General features: G+C 46.8%; 1 protein-coding gene across 5 annotated transcripts in view; it reads right to left on the minus strand.

The window, feature by feature from the left end:
• Window positions 1-22,385, minus strand: part of LOC133345644 (nucleolysin TIAR-like) — a 92,121-nt gene that overhangs the window by 38,482 nt on the left and 31,254 nt on the right. For 2 of the 5 annotated variants that reach the window (XM_061556591.1, XM_061556590.1), the window contains exon 6: window positions 21,829-21,861. The exons of 2 other annotated variants lie outside the window; for them this stretch is intronic. In XM_061556591.1, coding sequence (XP_061412575.1) covers window positions 21,829-21,861 — 33 coding nt within the window. Of the gene's footprint in view, window positions 1-8,710; window positions 8,929-21,828; window positions 21,862-22,385 lie in introns of those variants that run through there. One more of the 5 variants, XM_061556595.1, reaches the window with a different exon arrangement.

Here is a 22,385-nt window from a genome sequence, read left to right on the forward strand (position 1 = left end):
ACTCTAAAATACTGTACACGTAAACTCGTCCAGCACAATGAGTACTGAACTATCCAGTCACCTGTTGAGGAAATGCAAAGTAAAGGAAAGACGTGAGCTTTTCACTACATAATGAAATTCAAAAACACAACAACAAAAACGAGGGAAAGACGTCAAAAACGAAAAAGGAAAAATGGTGAGATGCGTTCTCAAGTGTGAGAGGATGTTTGAGAACAGTAAAGTGTTTCAAGGAGTCATTGTGAAATTATGAAAATCATAAAATGACCAAAGAGGAAGCAAACACACGGTAACGTCAAACATGTTTGCATTTAAGGAACGAGACAGGGCGATAGCTTGACTAATAAAAGGGTCGTTCCATTGGAATCTATAGAGGCCGATGCACCTACAAAAGCAGCACAACCTATCCGATGACGACAGGGAAGTTTCCAACATCACACGCTCACAGCCGGAGGAGGAGGGGGGGAAGAGCTCAATGACAACTTGAAGCCAAAAAGGTTATGGTGGACTCAGAATAAGAATCTTCATTTATCCTGGATGAATCCGATGGGCTTTGTTTGAATCTTTTTTTCACAGATGTCCAGTAGGGACAGGTAAGAAAGTTACAAACAATTGAACACGTAGGCTTTCGCAACAAATATTATCCATATTAAAGGGGTTTATTTGGGTTAGATCGTGTAAATGTGTCGCGTTAAACCCGCCACCACCCGACATGGCCAATTAGTACAAAAACGATAGAAAAAGTATAGGAAAGGAAAACAAATCACTAAAAATGTAGGTGAACTAAAACGAAACTGTTTATTATACCAGGTAAAGACCACGGCTCTTCCCTTCTTATTCAGAAGCGACCTGGCCACAAATGATAGCTCAACGAAGTGGGTCGTCAGGGAGAACAAGAAATTGCAACACACCCAACCGGTAGAGAGATGAGTCGCCTCCTAATTCACTTTGCAAAAGTAAAAACAACTTATCCATAGCCGCTGTGTCAGTAAACACAGCCACAAAAAGAAAACTGAGCAGATTCGCACACAGACGAGCCAATTCCCTTTACTTTAACACATCAGCTGCGCACAAACATCACACAGGCCAATCGTGAAGAAATATATTCTGCCGTCTCTCACGTACAATCCGTCAACTAGATAATTGAATAAAAAACATTAAACATGTGCGTATTATTACACCCACCACAGCCGCCTCTCGTTTTAATTTAAAGTTGTTTTAACAGAGCTACAATGAAGTCGTCATTAAATTTATTAGAAACCAACCAGAGCCATAAATGTGGAAAATAAGAAATATATATATCACTGTCCAAATGTGGAATTTTACATACCACTAAGACAATCCCGTAAAGATGCACAAACATTCAAAGATAAAAAAAAACTATTTTGAAAACCAAAGATATACGTGTAACCTAACAACTGCAGACAATTGTCCTATATAGACAATAAGGTGGTACAAAATGGTCAGCTAATTTCTGAGGACCACAAAGCTTTGAATCTCAACACAAATTAGCACACGCAAGACAGGCATCTCCTCCTTAGCCAAATCAAACTGTTGAGGAATACACGCTTTGTGAGCCCTCGTCCGAACTTGCATCAACTACAACAGGGGTGTGGAAGCCTTCCATACCAAGGGGCTAAACAGGGACTCTTGCAAAAACAGCCCAGACAAATAGTCGATCGCACCAATGAAGCCAAGTGACAATTGTAATCAATTACTTGTTTTTGTGGTCGATTAAAATAGTTGCCCGCAACATTGTTCTGCTGGCGGCCCTGAAATCTTACCTCCTGAAGGCAGGAAACCCCTTAGAAGCCACTCCCCCAAGCATTGCGGAATCCGTTGACATCACCTCCCATTGAGCTCACGTGGGAAGAGAGACTTTATTTTTCCAACTATTAACATGTTTTCCGATTGAGTAATCGAACAGAGAAATCAGGGGTAATTGATTAATTAAATAATTGGATAGCCTTGGTCTACTACTTCATTGCACTTTTCTTGAGCCATAAATTTAGTTGACATGGAACTTTAATCGCACTAGGAATGTATGCATTGACTGTAAGTTAAGACGTACTTTAAAGACAAGAGATGAATGGGCCTGCTAAAATTAGCCATAAGCGATGTTGCCAGGTCTAAAGTATTGCCCTTTAGTACCCGATTCCCACTGCAAAGTTGTTTGCAGTGACAGATTAATATTGTTTGTTTCAAAGCGGTAGAACCTTTGTGGCCAAGGGGCAATGTGAAATTAAGTCGAAGGCTGGATTCCCTCCGCCTTGAACTCCAAAATGGTTGGTGGCGCCACAAACTAAGAATAGAAATATAATGCAATGACCACCCAAAAACACTCCATATGCACACGCAATATTTGGTATTAAAGGCCTCGCAGTGGTGTGTGCACTTTAATAAGTAACCACTGTTCGCAAAGGTGCAACAGGAAATTTAAAACAGAGTAGAGGCGAGCCCAGCTCTCCCTGGGCTGCCTCGTCAAGCAAGCAGTAACCAGGGGCCCAGGCAAAGAAAATGCGTGCAAAATCCGCCAGGCAGCGATTGTCGTAGGATCCGATACTGCGTACATCGAAACACAGAGTAACACATTCCTGCGGAGGGAGCTGGTAGGAACGTTGGGTTGCTCGGTCAATTGCCAGGGTCAACGGCGGCGTGGTGTATTCCGCAAATATGGCCGACTGTGAGGGCGGGCACAAGCCGGCGTGAGTAGGTTAAACGTTGAGTTTTATAAGGGCACCACGGGGTGACCAGCCCCTCCCCACCCAGCCCCACCCCTCCCACCCCCCACCCAGCCCCACCCTCCCCATTCAGCCCCTCCCAGGCCCCTCCCCACACTCCCCTCACATTTTTGGATGCACCACGGACGGACACAATAATCCCCTGTAGGCTGGTGTAACCAGGAGGTTCCTACCAGTATTATTGCGTCATCACTCCCATTACACCAATCAGCTGCCAGGGAGACAATCCCCACGCAACATGGCCATCCTGAAGTCCTTATGCAACATGGCCCCCGGGTTTCTTTTTTACGTAATTTGTTCAAGTGTGTGAGAGTAAATGTATACAACTGTTACTTCACATGGGAATGTCTGTGTGTTTGCATGTATTAATGTATCGATCATGTGCCTTAATAGGTGCTTGCTAACGGTCTGTGAAGAGGCGACATGCGGGATCGTTGTATTTATGAGAGCGTCTGTTTGGGGAGAGCATTTGTACGCGATTTTGTACACGTGCTTGTGTGTGTTTGGGAGTGTGGCGATGTCGTGTGTTTCTGTATGTGTATTTGTGATCGTGTCTGTGTGGTGGTTAGCGCGCTGCACACAAACCGGGCGAACTGAGTTCCATTCCCGCTCACGTGCCAACACCAGTGACGATTATCCAAACCGGTCCTGGGCCTCTCCTAGGTCGACTCAGCCTCAAATTAGTACCTGGTACAGTGTGTAAACATCATCACTGGGGAGACAAGGGTTGTCGGGCGTGGTGCTGGCTACCCATCCCCTCGTGTGCCGTGCCGGCCTTCATAGGTGTTCACAAACAGCATTTGTCCCAATAGTCTGTTAAGGCTATGGGGGGGGGGGGGGTCTTTGTATTTTTGAGAGGACAAGTCTATTAAGGCGGTCTTAAGGGTGGTTTCGACCACCCATACGTTCTCTCGGAACTTACGTGATTTCCCGTATGGAATCGCAGTTAGGAAAAGTCTTAGTTTACACAATTTTTAGATTTTTTTTTCCCTTTGCTACTCAGGCCCCCCCCAGACACGCCCGGCTGCCTGTGCTCGTTTATAATACACATTCTTTATTCGGCCAAGCCAGACCAGCTCATCTCGTTTTCTGGTAAGGTAATATTTTTTTAACATTGCAAAATTAGAGCTCTAAGCCGAAATACCATCATACCGGTGGTCATGTTGCCACGGCGTCATGGTAAGAACATTGTACTTGCATCCCCCACCCCCCCCCCCCGCAGGTCGCCAGTTCGATTTGATCTCTCGGTGTGGTAATTTAAAACAATGAACGAGTGTATTAAAACACACGCGCCTCTGCGCACCAGCAGTAGAAATGTGTATATCATTGAGCGGACTCGCAGGTCTTGTGTGGCAGGACACTGGCACGTTGCGTGTGGCAGGGGTAAAGTATAGATACTGTAACTCTCAAGTCTGACTCGCACTGAAGTGAAGGCCAACACACTCTGGGGGGGTCTCTCTAGCAGACTTCCTTCTGGTAGAGGCCCTTTTGCAAACAGTGGCGTGAGCAAGAAATTGCAGGGCTTAGCCTTTACTTGTTCTTAGGTTTTTTTTCGGTTAAGTCACGTAAGTAAAACATCAAAATAAAAATAAAATAAAAATAAAAATCACGACGTTTCGGAGGCAACACAAGTCTCCGTCATCAGGTGGGATCGTCACAGCCGAATTAGCTGCATCAAGTGAAGCAATGATTCAAGATGTAATCCCTTATAAGCAAGTTGAAGGGAGGTGGAGAGGGGGGGTTTCCACCTCCCTTCAACTTGCTTATAAGGGATTACATCTTGAATCGTTGCTTCACTTGATGCAGCTAATTCGGCTGTGACGGTCCCACCTGATGACGGAGACTTGTGTTGCCTCCGAAACGTCGTGATTTTTATTTTTATTTTGATGTTTTACTTACGTGACTTAACCGAAAAAAACCTAAGAATATGAATCTTTGCAGTCACGAAAGCTTCAAATCTAGAATTAATAGCCTTTACTTGTTTTTACTTACCTACCGACCAGCATACAGTCACCTGACTCTGAGAAATGTTATCTCGAGAGTAAACTTTGTCAGACAGCACTTCAATAGAAATTATCGGATGGATGTCAAAATCGAACCGCCCACTCGATGGGAGAGTGGGGCTAGTCGCGAGCCTCTGACAGTAACGTGATAATTTATTATATTTTTACACAACTGTGTATATCACGAAAAAATATATTGTACGGAATAAAAAAACCCCATGAGTTTGTAACCAAAATGGAGATCATATGAAACCCAATGTTCGTGCATTTCCAGGTTTCAGGACCCCATGGCCACAGGCATTTTAACGTAATCTTTGTTACACTGTACATACCAGGGCTGACACCGTACAAAAGAAGGTAGACAACCCAAAAACCAACACAGCACCAAACAAATCCATAAAGTAATAATTGTAATAGAATCACATTTTGGTCCGATAGATTTTTTTTTTGGCCCACCAGAACATCTTATTTTTTTAAGTGGAAGCTCATGCGTGAAAAATCTATAGCAAGTGAAGAACTGCAGGAGACCGATTTAAATCTAGGAGTGCGGCCATGATGTGCTGTCTGCCAGCTCTTGTTCCGCGTGCGTTTTGTGTGCAATGAGATGATCGATAATCATCGAGCAGCCTCAGCGTATACAGCAGCAGCACAATTCAGTGACATGCCACGCTGATTCGGCGTTATAGACAGTATTAACAAACTACAATAATGTCGCTGAAATGATTGTGCAAACAACATTTAACGATTAAAGCTTTTAAAGACTAGGATGCAATCACGGTTTAATCGTGAGCACATTGGACTTGCTATCCAAGTCGCCCGGTTTTTAATTGATGGCACTTAAAAATGTGGAAGTGTATTAAGCCCCTCCACCTCTGTCCACCCAGCAGTATAAGGCCACAGTCGATCGGCAGGGCGTGTGTGTGGTGGGTTAAGTGCGACTACTCTCATCTCTTCCAACAAGTCTAGCCATTGTAAAAGATGAGTCTAACGACCATCAAGAGCAGCTCTCCAGAACTCTCCCCATGTTCCTGTTTTGTCTTAACAATAATAGATAGCGGGCTACTCGCACACAATTGTTACACGCTCTGGAAAGGCCACTCACTTTGATGCTCTGAAACATTGCCAGCCCAAGGTCGCACTTTACAATCTACTGCTTCAATAGCCAGCGTGCCAACCTCTGCTACCAAGTGATGCCACATGCCAACTAACATGCACATTCACCTGAGAAAATCTGCGGGGGGGAGGGGAGTAAAGTTATAATTGATCAGGGCAAGCACTTTCAATCCATTTCAAAACCTATGTTTCATCACACACAAGTCTAATTAGCATTTTGCTGGCACACTCGTGCACAAAACATGGCACGGAATGGCCGTGTGTGTCACATCAGGCATCAAGAGCCAGCCAGCCAGCCGCCTCCATCCCCCCTCATGCGGATGTACGACTGCGCGAGGTGCTGGTGCTCGTTTGAGGGCTGGTTTTACCTGCGGGCGATGCAGGCCTGGGTTATACACCAACTTTTCCCGGCATGTACTGTAACAAATGGCTACTGCCCCACTGTTAAAAAAGTGGCCGCTTGTTAATCCTCCCCCTCCCTCCCATGCCAGGGACTGCAAAGACAAAGACCCCCCCGCGTGTAGCCTGAACAGAATGTTGGGGCCAGTGCTGTTAGCGAGCACCTATGAAGGCCGGCACGGCACACGAGGGGGTGGGTGGCCAGCACCACGCCTGCCCGCCTTTGTCTCCCGAGTGGCGACGTTTACTAACACACCGCACCAGGTACTCATTTCAGGCTGAGTCGACCTAGAGGAGGCGCAGAACCGGTTAAGATAATCGTCACCGGTGTTGGCCGTGAGCGCGAATCGAACTCGTCAGCTTCGCAGCGCAGAGCGCTACACCACCGCTCCCCACTTGCCAGGGGGGACTGCTGCTCCTCGCTCGCACACACCGCAAGCCAACAACAAGCACATGCGCGCTCGCTCGCACACACGAAACCCACCGTCTTCTCACCAGGGAAGCACGCAAAGCACACGGGGACGATTCCTTAAGGCGCAGCTAAGCCTCTTGATTGCAAGTCACCGTGCCAAACATGAACGCATCGAGGGTTTTACGCGCAAAGCGCTTCAACACCAGCAGCACGGCCGCTATTGCAAAATGCGCAGCAAGCAGAGGGGGGGTGGGAGTCTGGACAGATAACATTTGTTTGGTTTCCTGCTACTGCTGCCCAGGGGCAAGCGGTTCACTCCCGAGGCCGACCAACCAGTCGGCACACAATAGGTGAGTGCACCACCCATCAGCAGGCACGGTCCCCACCCTAAATACTTGCACACCTGTGTACAGTACGGCCACAGACTGCCACACACGTCAAGGTACACAACACACACCTCTCGCTGACAAACGCGAGATACGAATCGAGTCACTTTAGTCCGCCGTGAGCTTCTCCCTTCCAAGACGACCCCCACCACCGCCACTGACAACAGCCGCACCGGATCTTTTATACAATTTGTCGTGGATCTTTGCTCGGTCTGTGTGTGTCCGCGTTGACAGGGCTAAACCGACCACTCGTGATGAACCCGTCACATCCCCCCGTGTATCGCCTGTAAGACTGTAGGGGCACAAGTGCTGTTAGCGAGTCGCACCTATGAAGGCCGGCACGGCACACGAGGGGGTGGCCAGCACCACGCCCGACCGCCTTTGTCTCTCCCTCACCCCGCACTCATTTAAGGCTTAGTCGACCTAGGGGAGGCCCAGTACGAATCCGAGTCGCCGGGGTTCGTCGCGCAGCGCTCGCTAACCGCGACACCACCGCTCCCACACAGACACAAATACAGCCACGCAAACACTCTCCCCCCCCACACACACACACACCACTATCACAAACACACACAGACATCACACAGACTCACACACAGACTCACACAGACTCACACCCACACAGACACTCATAAACACACACAGACACACACATCACACAGACACCACTCTCATAAACACACACAGACACGCGTCACACACACACACACGCTACCGCTGACCCACTCTTACACAGACACACACATCACAGACACGCGTCACACAGACACACACACACCACTCATAAACACACACAGACACGCGTCACACACACAGACACACACACGCATCACACAGACACTCAGAAACACACAGACACGCGTCACACACACAGACACACACGCATCACACAGACACACACACACTCTCACAAACACACACAAACACGCGTCACGCACACACACATCACACACAGACTCACACACACAGACACTCTCATAAACACACACAGACACACACGTCACACAGACACGCGTCACACAGACACGCGTCACACAGACAGACTACCGCTGACCCACTCTCACACAGACACACAGACACACACACAGGAGGTGCTCAAACGCCGGCTCTCCCACTCTCTCTCACACACAGTCACCCGTCACACACACAGACACCCGTCACACACACACACAGTCACCCGTCACACACACACACAGTCACCCGTCACACACACACACAGTCACCCGTCACACACACACACAGTCACCCGTCACACACACACACAGTCACCCGTCACACACACAGACACCCGTCACACACACACACAGTCACCCGTCACACACACACACAGTCACCCGTCACACACACACACACAGTCACCCGTCACACACACACACACAGTCACCCGTCACACACACACACAGTCACCCGTCACACACACACAGTCACCCGTCACACACACACACAGTCACCCGTCACACACACACACACTCGTCACAGACACAATAGCGAGAGCGCTGCGGAGGGAACGCGAGCGAGCGAGGCAGAGAAAGAGCCATGGGAGAGAGACGAAGAGGGGAGAGAGACGAAGAGGGGAGAGAGACGAAGAGGGGAGAGAGACGAAGAGGGGAGAGAGACGAAGAGGGAAGAGAGATAGAGGGGGGGTGGGGGGTTACCTACTTGGTCGCTTCGACATTCCCCCAACAAGGCTTCAAATACCCCCCCCCCCAACACACAGGAAGTGTTCACACGCCGGCTCTCAAGACGCAGCAGCTGCAGCGGCGGCCACGCAGTTAACACAGTTTCACGGCTGCAGGAGGATGATGATGATAAAGATGATGAGGATGAGGAGTTAGCGGCTCGCTACACTGGGCCCGGCCATCTTGTGCGGAACAGGAAGCGGCGGGGAGTTTGTTGGGAGCCCCGCCCCCCATTTCCCCCGCCCCCCCCCCAGCCACCATCCCCCCCTCCCCCCCATCCCCCCCGGCCATCATCCCCCCTCCCCACCTGCCCTACAATCCCCCCCGGCCACCATCCCCCCTCCCCACCCGCCCCACCATCCCCCCGGCCACCATCCCCCCCCTCCCCACCCGCCCCCCCATCCCCTCCGGCCACCATCCCCCCTCCCCAACCGCCCCACCATCCCCCCTCCCCACCCGCCCCCCCATCCCCCCCGGCCACCATCCCCCCCCTCCCCACCATCCCCCCCGGCCACCCGCCCCCCCATCCCCCCCGGCCACCATCCCCCCTCCCCACCCGCCCCCCCATCCCCCCCGGCTACCATCCCCCCCGTCCCCCCATCCCCACCCGCCCCATCATCCCCCCCGTCCCCCCATCCCCACCCGCCCCATCATCCCCCCATCCCCCCGGCCACCATCCCCCCCTCCCCCCAATCCCCCCTCTCCCCACCCTCCCCACCCGCCCCATCATCCCCCCCATCCCCCCCGGCCACCATCCCCCCCATCCCCCCCGGCCACCATCCCCCCCTCCCCCCCATCCCCACCCGCCCCATCATCCCCCCCTCCCCCCCATCCCCACCCGCCCCATCATCCCCCCCCGGCCACCATTCCCCCCCTCCCCACCATACCCCACACCCCCCCCATCCCCCCCGGCCACCATCCCCCCCATCCCCACCCGCCCCATCCCCCCCCCGCCCCCCCCGTGGGTGGAAAGCGACCAAAAAACCCCGAGGTTCGTCAATGACATCAGTGACGACCACCGCACAGAGATCGCCGCCTGCCGCCGCCTGCCGCGACAAGAGGCTGCTGCTGGGGCAAGTGGTGCCGGCGAAGCAGCACCGACTATACAACTCTATGGTGATGTAAGTCGCGTAGGTAGAAACTAGATTAAATCACGCCGTTCCCGGGCGCAACACAAGCGTCAGTCATCTGGTGGGACAAGCACAGCAAAAAACAACTGCTGGGCAAAAAGACGATTTTCCTCCACGCAGACACTTCAGCAGTGTGTGTAGCCAACACACACACATCGCTACACCCCTGGTGTGTGTGTGTAATCAACATACACACACACATCGCTACACTCCTGGTGTGTAATCAACATACACACATCGCTACACTCCTGGTGTGTGTGTGTAATCAACATACACACACACATCGCTACACTCCTGGTGTGTGTGTGTAACCAACATACACACACCGCTTCACCCTGGTGTGTGTAACCAACATATACACACACACACCGCTTCACCCTGGTGTGTGTGTAATCAACATACACACACACATCGTTACACTCCTGGTGTGTGTGTGTAACCAACATACACACACCGCTTCACCCTGGTGTGTAACCAACATATACACACACACACACACCGCTTCACCCTGGTGTGTGTAACCAACATACACACATCGCTACACTCCTGGTGTGTGTAACCAACATACACATATCGCTACACTCCTGGCGTGTGTGTGTGTAGCCAACATACACCAATGCCTCATGGAGCCGCCCCTCCAGAGTAAATGGCGTTTTCCACACTTTTTCCCTTATTTCTTTCTCACCCTCGCGTTCCAAGTCATCGCAAATCTTAATTAAGCTGCGACGTTTTGTGTCCCATTGTTTTAATTTAGACGAAATCTAGGGTTCTGTGCTGTAACAATGCTAAAAACATTCTGTGCGTGTTTGAATAACACTGCCGAACAAAAACTTTGTTGAAGAGTATCCCATAATTAATGTCTAAATGTATTTTTGTTTACACGGAGGGTAGAATATGCTCAAAACGCGGTTGTTTTAATAAGCCGATTAGAAATTTGTCACCAGATTATTGAGTGGATTCGTCAAAAATTTTTTTTTTACAAAAGACACCAATCACGAGCTGCTTTGCCCAAAACGCACCGCTCTCCACCATTCCGTCAAGTTATGCGACCACTACTTGGCAGAACAAACGCAAAAAAGTGTACGAATATTGTCCTCATTAGCGCACCGAAAACCCACGACCACTCTTTGACGCGTACACACAACTCCCAGAAGACGGGAACGCAACTGCTTGAAGAAAGAGCACACGACGCCGTAGTTACTTCAGCGGCAGATGCTGGCATACATCCAGTCCACACGTCTGTGTAGTTTCGTTTCGTTCTCAGTGCAACGTTAAAAAAAAACACCACCCCATTTTAGTCTCGCCTAAGCATTCCATTTGTATGGAGCGGCGGGCATGCGGTGAATTCGTTCGCTTTGTTCGTAGCAACAGAGTGGGGGGGGGGGGGAGGTGGTTGTAAATCTCACGGTGGGTTTTCACTCAACTCTTTTAAACAAAAAAAACTATTTGATTCTATCAGGTAAAGCCCCACTGAGCTACAGAACTTTTTTTTTTTCACAAGCGACCTGGCGATCACAAATGCTAGCTCAACGAAGTGGCTTATCGTGTGGGAATATATAGCAGCTAAATACTCTAAAACGCGGAGGGAAGATCCACGCAATCCGGAGAAAAAGCCACGCGACCACGGGGGAGGAGAGACACGTAGACTCCAAATACACAGCAGGTGCCAGGGATCGAACGCACGATCTCCTGTATACGAGGCGAGGTAGTTAACATCTCGCCACCGTGGCAAACCATTTTAAGCCGGCGTAAAGGTTGGTCCAGCGATACCCAAATTGAAATGGCCATTCACACAACATTGAAATAGTTAAGGACCTTCAAGTCACAAGATACTTTTGAGAAAAAGTCACACCACGTGCAACAGGCAGGTGAGCCGGATCAGGAATGAACACCGACCAATGTTTTTCAAATCAGTTTGTTTTATCTGCCCATGAATTATGTTCAGACAGGTTAGATCTATCGGCCATGGTTTGTATTAAATATCCCACCCATTACAGTTTTGTCCGAATAGTACTCCAGTACATTGCACGCTATGCAAGCTAAACGTACACTTTACTGTTTTCATAACATTGTACAAAATTGTATCCAACCTTAGATTATTTCAGGGAGCCATGTAGTCCAGTGCTAAATTAATAAAGTTAATGTCTGATCAACGATGTTGACTAATCGTGTCTAGCCAGTATCACAATAAACAACTACAGTCATACAGTCTGGTTTTAGCACATGTCAACATGATTTTACCCAGAAGAGCCTCGCTGAGTCACAACAGTTTAGAGGAGGGTCCTGCATCGGAATGTCTGGTCAATACAAATAATTTGTGTTCGGCTTCATGTGGGAGGAAACCTAAGCACCCAGAGAAAACTCATGCGGAGGAGGGCGTGATACAAAACCCTGCCATCTCCTGGCCAACTGCTAGCCCCATTGCTACAACAACTGATAAGGGCTAGTACTAAAACTATAAAAACATTTTTTTAACAGATAAAGCCGACTGAGCTATATACATAGCTAATTTTCAGAAGCAACCTGGCCACAAATGATAGCTGAACAAAGTGGATTATCACGTGGAAATGTATAGCAGCCAAATACTCTAAGCGCATCTTGATTCGATATGTGGAGGGGAAAAAACGGAGGACCTTAGAGAAAACCACGCGGCCGTGGGGAGAACACGTAAACAACAAATATACAGGCGTTGGGGTCGAACCCAAAACCTCCTGCATACTAGACAAGGGAGTAAACATCTTGCCACCATGGTGCCAGGCCAAACTCTGCTGAGCTTCCACGATTGGATGAGCTTGGGAACATTTAGGGTTATGTGGTTATAGCAATCGAATACTATCTTTCCCAACATTCCATCAGTAAAGATCAATCTATGGCTGGATGAAGATCTCCCCAAGTGTTTCTACATAGATGTAGTGACATCGCTGGATGTCACCATGCTGTGGGTGCAGTACCGGCCCTAGAGGGGCACGGTGTGCGCTGGATAATAGCGCTGGATGGCACCAGGCTGGAAGTGCAGTGCCGGCCCGACAGGACAGGGTGTGTGGGTGCCGACCGAAGGATAAAGGTTGTGTGAGGCCATGGCACTCTGGTTGACCCGGGAGGACACGTGACCGGTTAAGTTGACAGAGGAGCCCCAAGAGGGGGCTGGGGGGGGTCACGTGATTGGGACCCAGATCCTTCCCGAGGATTCTGGAAGGTGGGTGTGGCCAAGGCCGGAGCCGGCGACGTCACAGAGAATATAAGCCGGGTCCCGAGAGGGACCAGGGTTGTTCATCCCGGGAAAGAAACCCTTGGTCTACGATCTCCGTTCAACAAGTCTTCCAGCACGTGGACCCGGGCAGATGTTGTAGCCCCGGGTCTGTAGTAACAGTTACGTGGTAACTAGTGTAGTTGGCCGGGTGGTCACCACCTTAGGTTGTTATTCTGTTAAGGGGAAGTTAGCCCGTGTGTTGGAACTGAACAAATGTGTTGCCTCCAAAGTCTACATCTGCAACTCAGTTGAACCCATTACATATATAAAAACTATACAGGGCAATGAAGACGTACGTGTCATTGATCCAGAGAAACCCTCAAGACTCTTTCAGGAGGGTCCTGTATTGTGCAGGAAAAAGCTCACCAGGGCCGTATCAGAAAGAACAGGTTTCCGTAATTACAATTTGTAGTCATTCAAGATGATGGACTGTCACTGCCTGGAGAAAAGCGACAAATGGGGTTTAACAACTTAATTCTCTCTTGCTCTATATAGAACTGCTACAAATTAACAAAAATAAATAAGCAGACAATACATCTCCTTCATATATCCATGTCAGCACATTTCAACAAAAAATAATTTCTTACACAACCCATCAGCCGCACGGTCTTCCAGGAATGCATCATTAAAGCAGCGTTGATGTAAGACAAGCAAACACACCAACCTGTGCTCTCACCAACGTGGTGAACATTCAAGACTGACACTGGAGTTTCCGTGCCTTGAATCAATGCTGCTGAACTTATACACTTGCAGGTGGAGTTTGCTTTAAGTTAATTTTATTTCTTACATTAATGATACCGTTTCTGACTAGCCCCTACTGGACATGTGAAAAAGAGCTTCATAGCTCATCGGATTTCTCCAGGACAAAGTCTGATTCTAAGGCAGTTTCCCGGCTACGGATCTACAAGGGAGATCCGTGGCGCATGATCACAGTAGAAACATCAAAACAAAAAAAACATCAATATCGCAGAGAACGCATACACGGGTCATTAATGAACAAAACATTCGACAATAAATAAAACAGTGCAAGTATAGAACACGAGCGCAAGAGGCACCAGAAAAAGTTTGGTGCAAGTAAGCTGCGTTTTGGCCTAACAGGGTCGTAAAAATAGGCGGGAGTGAAGGGAATCAAACTGCATGAGCAGAAAGAGTATTTCAGAAACGTGCAGCAGCAAAACGCAAATACTTTTTTTTCTAGGGGTGCGAGACATCGAAACACAAATTAAGCACGGGCACGTAAGTACAACTACTTTGTTTTATCAAACCCCTGTGTATTTATTAACATTATAAAAACTAAATTATGATTGAGACCCAAAGGGGTGCAAGGCTGCAGTAAAGGATAAGAACCACTGGTTTAAGAGGAACTTGAGGATGAAGACAGCCCAGTGGAAGACTTTAGCTGGTTTATCCCAGGATGTTTCTGTTGCGCGTCGGCGCTTTAAGATGTTCTCTGTTAATGTTTTGTTGGTTGCGGTTGCACCCAACTCAGGAGCCGCATGGCTCACAGGGCTCTACCTAATAAATGAAACTTGAAAGACAGCCCAGTGGTGGTCTCTCTGGATATCCAGATCCAAGGTGGTGGGGGGGAGAGATGAGTGAATGTACAGGTTTCAATGATTGAGTCCTGTAGAAGGTGTCATCACAATAATCAAACGTAGACAGGATAGTGGCTGCAACTATAATCAGATGGAGTCGAGGTGGAATACTGCATGTTTCTGTATAGAAATCCAATTTAGGTTTTAATCTTGTTGACCATGTGGTCAATGTGGGTCTTGGAAGACCAAATGACACGTGCGGTTGATGGATTGTGAAATAAATATTTTTATTATTTATGTGGAAAGATAGATTAGACGTATTGCCTGCTTTTACTTTAATTATATTTGTCGCAATTACAATCGTTATTGTTTAGTGTTATATCCGACGAGGACATCATCGACCACACACATTCATGTGGGGAGGCGCTCGCAAGAGAAAATTATTTTAAAGGCCCCCCCTGACACGAAGCACACACGCCGCTCCCATGCAAATTGGGAAATCCCCGTACTCTGACCAGTAAACTGAATGGATACCGGTTCGAGCCAGAAATCATGACAATGTTGTAGGTGAAAGCAGAGGGCAATGCAGCAAAGCCACTGTCTCAACCCCACTGTACTTTTAAACGCCCATGTCCAATGCCCTCTCTCCACCTTCACCAACCTGTGCAAAGGAGCATGGTGAAGTATGGTCAATCAGCCCATACGGCTCGTACACGAACACTTGTGCCGGTGCTAGCGGCGAGTGCACCACGGTTAACTCTTGCACATTATTTTAATGAATGCTAAATTACGAAAAGCACTTTCACCTACCAACACTTACAATCTGTGCGCAAGAGTTGTTTTTTCCTGCAATTAACAGGCAATCTGCACAAAGGAAAAGTGCAAGAGTAAATTGTATTCAGTTTCGCTGTTTGAAAAAATACAACGCTTTTAAAAGCAGAGGAACTAACTCTGAGATCGATCCTCAACAGAGAATCTGGGAAAATCAGTCAATTAAATCAACAGTTATAGAAATGCACCCTGAAGGTACTATCCATAACATTTAATACGTGTGTGTGAGCCTTATGCCACTACCAGGATGGACCAATACCATTGGGATGCATTTTAACCAAGGACTGTGCATTCTTGCAGATGCACTTAAAATACAGTTGACCACATTGAAGAAGTAAAATTGATGAACTGCATATACATAAGCATGAAAAAAAAGCCTACATTTTGGAGACAATATTAAAAGCATGAACAATTAAGTTTGTAATTAATCAGGAGAGAGCATCAACTTGGATTCACGTCATCCTTTATCACAGACACTAATGTGGGGGATTTTTTTACTTTTGCTTCAGAATTTTTTTTGCAAATTTTATTTAGGGTATGACGTTCATTCTCGTGTGGCTGAACGTAGAAAAAACATCAAACATTTATTTAGATATTTAGGTCCAGTTTGTTGAGACAATTGATGGCACCTGTAGAGACATTTGCCACGCAAGATATTACCTCTTCAGAATGGCAAAGTAATTTAATGTAAGGCATAATTCACAGTACAGCCACCCTGCTTAACAAGCAAGATATTCCGCGAAAATTGGTCGTTAGGCGAAAGTTCGTCAAACAAACTTCGTTTTCTCATTTACTTCTCCAATGTTAAAAGCGAAGTTATGTTTCAGACCCAAATGTTCCACTCTTGAACAACTTTTTCATGTAAGAAATACAAATTGCAATTTTAAAATAAAGAAATAAAACATAAAATGTAACACTTACCACACATGAAGAACCACAGTGCTTGCAGACTCCTGTCTTCAGCGTCTTCATTTAATTAGCGCCGCCGCCACCCCCACCCAAACCACCCCCCATACCCCTCCCCCCACATCACTCCCCCCCACCCACAACAGTGCCACCATGAGGCCCCCCTCCCTCACACGCGCACAGCTGGTAAACAGCTGCGGGCCGCGGTACGCCTCCTGCCGCCACGAAACGCATTCGATCAATGGGCCTCCTCCGCTCATTACGCGAACATTTGCTCGTATTGCGAACATGTTGGTCTAAATTCAAGCTGCTCGTTAAAGCGAATTCTCGCAGAACGAACGCTCGTGAAGACAGACACGCCTGCAACTAAGTGCCATTTTGTGATAATGCCACAGCAGAAATTTCTGGGCAATGGCCAAGGATCCAAAAACCAGCAGCTCGGAGGGATGCACATTTATTTTCAAGGTAGTACTGAGTGACATGTAAATATGCAGATTCAAGTAAAATGAACACTAGCTGTCCATTTGGATCACCTTCCTTAGGCTTTGTCAACCTCTTTTGGGAAAACTATTTCATAAGAAAGCGGTAAGGATAAGGATTTGCATTTAAAGGGTGATTAAATGCCTTGGCAACTCAAAGCGCATTACATCACACATCTCATCCCAACCGTGTCAATGCCCTGCAGCAGTCTGAAGAAGGGAACACCCAATGACAGCTGACCGTTTGCAGCACAAGGTGTACACGCTTCACCGGCCTGCGAATGGGCATTAGACTGCTGTAAGTAGTGGGTGGGGGGGTGGGTGTTGCTTCAGTATTTCCCAATCAAGTAAGTTGCGAGCATTTATAAAAAGAAAAGTCACTGCATTTTTTACGTCTGCTGCGAAGCAGACGGTGCTTACAGTTAATGCTCGTGCACAACTAACCTAGTCGGCCTGGACTCGAACCGTGACCCTCCACAACTAGTGGCAAAAGAGCTGCCACTCGACCATGTGACTGACCCATAATGGCTGGTATAGACCACTGTGGTTAATTCAATTATAACAAAATCACACAAAATAATTAATTAATCAACGTCTGTTCCGGATACCAAAAAAATTGGAAATACAATGAAAGACATTACTCCAACATTATAATACAAACAGCGGGCGCAAACATTTGTCCCACCAGGAATTGAACATTCCTGCATTGGGAATAGAGGCAAGGCAACATATGACCACACAACTCGCTTGCAAATGCTTTCGAGCAATGGCAGCAATCCTGATTGGCCACACAACAATTCCTCCCAAGGCAAAGCAAATGGCACTACACTGAACAATACTGCAATGATCAGCGAGTGCAGCTTCAACCCGAAGCAAAAAAAACACACAGACACACAACTAGGCACTTGGGCAGGCTTCCAAAATGTTCACAACAGGCACTGGGGGAACAAAATAGGGAGTCATACAAGAAAGCCACTATAGTTTGGACCACTGCCAATTAAAACATCAGCCAATGGGCTCACGGGCCATTCATTGAATGGCTGCGCCCGCAACATTTACTAAGTCATTGTTTAAGGGACTGCCTGAATTAAGGTGGACAAATAATTGTGCAAGCATCATGGACTACTGAGCTGTGCATGAAACGCGGGGAGACGATCGCCGGGCAGTAACCAACCGCACGCGTGCACTCGGTCGACTACTCCGCCGCCGCCACCACCACACCGTGTCGCAGCGTAATTTTTTGCATCCAATAAAGTGAGGAAAAAAACGTCCCAGTCATGGGGGGCACACAAATAATGGAAAAAAAACGGAAAACTCATTTCCTGCGCCCTTAAAAGGAAAAGTAAATACTTGGCAACGTTTCGGGCCAGTGGCATTTCTCCGCAGCACAATGTGTCATGGGTGCATCCGTTACTCATTTTAACATGCACAATTGTGGCAATTTCACTTTCAAACATCTTACGAGAGCTCCGTACAAATGTGAACTAATGCGAACCAATTGCCAGACGTAATTCCGAAACCCTAACTCCGCTATGCCGCACATCTGGTTTGCATGTGACATGCGAGAATGCTACGGGTTTGCTTTGTACTCTGAGACGAGACAGCCCGAGTGTTACAGAGCTAATATTATACTGCGCCAGTACACGCTGTAATCGTGCCTGTCTCAATAAAAGTGAAGCCACCGTCTGTCGGCTGTGCTGCCATTTTGTAAAATTCAATGTCATAGCCCACCAGACACGATACATGGGGCCGGACTATTCATTTATTATTTTTTTTAAATCCCATTAATCACTTACATAATGAACTATATTATAAAGTTCTATTTCTGCGAAATAGTTAATAATATGACAGCGAACGGCTTCATATCATAGTTGAATAAATTGTTCTATGTAAGACTTGTAATAGCGTGCTAAAATGTAATGGAAACGTATCATATGGGCACCCCTCAATATACGGAACAAATACGTTCCTCAAAGGCTGTCCGCCAAAATTCTGTATATTTTCCCATTGACTTCCATCATTTTATCGGAGATGCATTCCTAACGGACAAAAGTTCGGCCCAAAAACGTAATAAAATTGCAATCAAGAATGCAGCAAACCTTTTTAAAGAACATATTTAACAAAATAATATTTCATGACATTTTAATACTCAAAATAAGTTGCAAAATAAAAATCCTCTGCAGTACTATGTATGTTGAACTTCTTTCGCACGGTACGTAGCCAACCATGCTAACTGGAGGTGCGGATGATGATGATGAGACTGGTGATGATGGTGATGATTATGAACTCATCTAAGATTATTGCTTCACCGTCTCTTGTTTGCACATCTGCTATCATTTGCACTGAATGGCACTCTTTCCAGACATCTTGAACTTACTTTTACTGAAGAACGTTGAAAAAGGATGAAATCCTGCACAGTACAGTATGAGGCGTGGTCAACACAAAGGGGTGAAAGCAAAACGCGCCAAGCTCGGGGCTGCACCAAGATTGCGGGAAACCGGTAGTGTGAACAGCGTAAGCCATGAAATGCACGTTAGGACAAACGAAAGACCGTGCCATTGTTAGATTTTTTTTCCTCCCAAAAAAAAATCTTATTTATAGAATTAAAATTCCGTAAATGCTAAGTTAACGTAAAGTATACCAAATTGATTTACTACCTTAAAAGTTACGTTATTGCGAAATTATGTATATTGAGTTGCCGTATAATGACAGATAGATGTCCGTGAAAATATAAATTTACAGCCTGCTGTCAATTCAATATTGGACAAAAAAAATCAAACTATTTTAAGAAACTATCTTATCATTTACAGTCATTTGTCAATCTACTTCTGTTGGATTAAGGCCTCCCTACACCATGACAGTTCTGTGGATTGTTTGACCATACACTTCACCATGCTGGTCAGTGTATGTTGTTGGTGGCGGGAGGGGAACCAGATTTATATATCACTAGCCACTATTGTAAGGTGTTAAACTCGGATCACAGTTCACCAACCTGAACAAAAGTGAAGGATTCTACATGCTCTCATGAGCAATGCTGATCCCCTTTGGCAGCCATAGGCCCCAAGTGTATAATGTACATGCCCATGGCAGGGCCAGGACATCTATGGAACAACCAATCTGGACTCGCCACAAAGTGATATTCACTTTGTCCACCATGGTGGGATGTCTGTGTATATGAAATTTCTACATGGGCCGAGTCAAACACCAAAAGTAAACCACTCCAGGGCATCCAGTGAAGTGGAAATTCCGCATTATCGTGGCAGTGGCCAAGGTATTATGTACCACATTTGTAAATGTCCATTGTAAATTTTTTTTTTTTTTTGTGAATATACATTGTGCATAGTACGAGTGGAGTCGAAAATTTGTTTAAATCAGGGGTGGGACATCTCTGTCCTGCGACAAAATTTCAGACGGCTGGCAATTACACCTCCCATTAGCACGGTTGGCTCCGTAGGGTGCGAAATAAGTTCCACAAACATACAACATACATACATCATGAGGACTACCCCGTCAAAATGCCCTGCAAACAATGTTCATCCATCAATGAAAGCAACTTAGCTGCACTCATCGGAAACTTGAGGGAAATATTTTCTACGTGGCAACAGTTTCTAATTTTAGCGCCGCACTCGGTCACTTCTGTCACTTTATAATCAGTCAACACGCACATTATTTTTTGGGTTATTATTGGACGTCAATGTGTGGGTAGCCAAATAGATTTTAAAGTCCGATTCAACCCTTGGAAAGGAAAAGGTTTCCTACCCCTAGGTTCGGTTATATAAACAACAAAAACATACAAATGTAATAAAAAATTGTGCTCGTTGTGTTTTCATGCATTATCTCTGAAGAGTAAGTATTTAACACTCAACGGGACTTCAAAAGTATCCACCAAATATACAGTCTGTCCTCCACTGCAGGAATGTGGAATTTCCACCACTGACCCAGGTTCATCAACTGATCATAAGCATTGCCATGTCCTCGCTCTTCACACTGATTTGTTTTACTTCATGTAGAAAGTACCGTTTAATTCAACAGTGTTTTGTCATTTGAAGAGCGTCTCCTGTAATTGAAATGGTTGAGAGCCACCAGGTGATATGGGCATCATATCACCGTTTGAGCAGGAAGACCCGCGTAATTGTTTAACGCTGTTGTACATGCGAAACAGCACTTCAGCTTCAAGGTATCGAAACCATAATTGACAGTCTTACATTTTTGCTACATCCAACGTGTGGCCCTCAAATTCTGTTCTGTATCCATAGAGACCATCAAAGGTCAGCCTAAAGTTCTAAATTGCTTCCAGTCCCATTTTTAAAGCACAATTCATTCAGCCAACCACACTGCACACCCCACCCCGTTATCCTCCAGCAACGTGCGTGATGCATAAACACGTTGAACTAAACACGAAAGCCACTTGGGTCTGCGTACGCAGTTGCAAGCCTTTAGACACCGTGGCCTTCCTAGTCTAAGTCTAGCTCCATGGTTAGGGTGACAAAAGGGGGGGAGGGGGGTAGATGGGGCAAGTATTAGGAGAAGCAGAGAAAGTCAATAAAACATTGCTGTCCGTTGATAAAAAAAAGTATAAAATTAGGTTCCGCTCACCTTTTGCAACAGGTTGAAGGCGCGTGGCCTTATGCAGCTGCCTACTACGTTCCAATTTCACATTTTTTAAAAAAATATTCAATTTGTAGAGGAAAACACATTTACACATTATCAATTGGCATCATATTGTGGGGGGAAAATGCGTTAGCAGTGCAATTTCGCTTATATCCATGTTCCCTAACAAGACAGCAATTTTTAAACATTTTTTGTCCTTTAACACATTTTTGTGAAACATAAAAAGTACAATGAAAAATTACACACTGTATTAAACTTACACAAAAAATTCAATGGTGCCTTGACAATATAGGCAATATCATTAAGAATAAAAATACAAAAGTATGTAAATGGAGCAATACTAAGGGTGTACCTACCTAACTGGCGTGTTCCAAAGTTGGTAGATGGGCCTGTTTTAAAAAGATGAAACTCTTTACTATTATGGAACTCTAGGATAAACAACCAGCACTGCCACGTTCCCATGAATTTGGCGCGCTTAAAACTGTTAAATCCGCGCGACGCAACCGCAACACAATCTGGACAAAGCTGTAGCCGCGCACATCGCCGATTGCACTGCTAGCAGCAGCAGCAGCAGCCGCTGCAAAAACACACAGCGATGAGGGGACCGTTACAATTGGCTCTACACTGTGGGGCACTCGGAGGGGGGGGGGCGGTCACTGGACATCACCGGGCAATCAAGTTTCGTGCGCCCATGCCTCAAAAGGTGGCCAATCGGGCGATTTGACATCTGAGATGCCGCCGAGGGAATTCTTTATCAGACGGGAACAACGTGACGGCGTTGTGTTTTTTTGCAGCAGTGCTATGCAATTAATTAACGTATTTATATACATGTGCCAACAGATGCACAGGCATATATGCATACAAGTACTTGGGTATACAAATACGGCATATGTAACACACATTTTAACATGTA

Source organism: Lethenteron reissneri, chromosome 22, assembly GCF_015708825.2.
Source record: "Lethenteron reissneri isolate LAM-NWPU_2019-01 chromosome 22, ASM1570882v1, whole genome shotgun sequence".
Lineage (NCBI taxonomy): Eukaryota > Metazoa > Chordata > Hyperoartia > Petromyzontiformes > Petromyzontidae > Lethenteron > Lethenteron reissneri.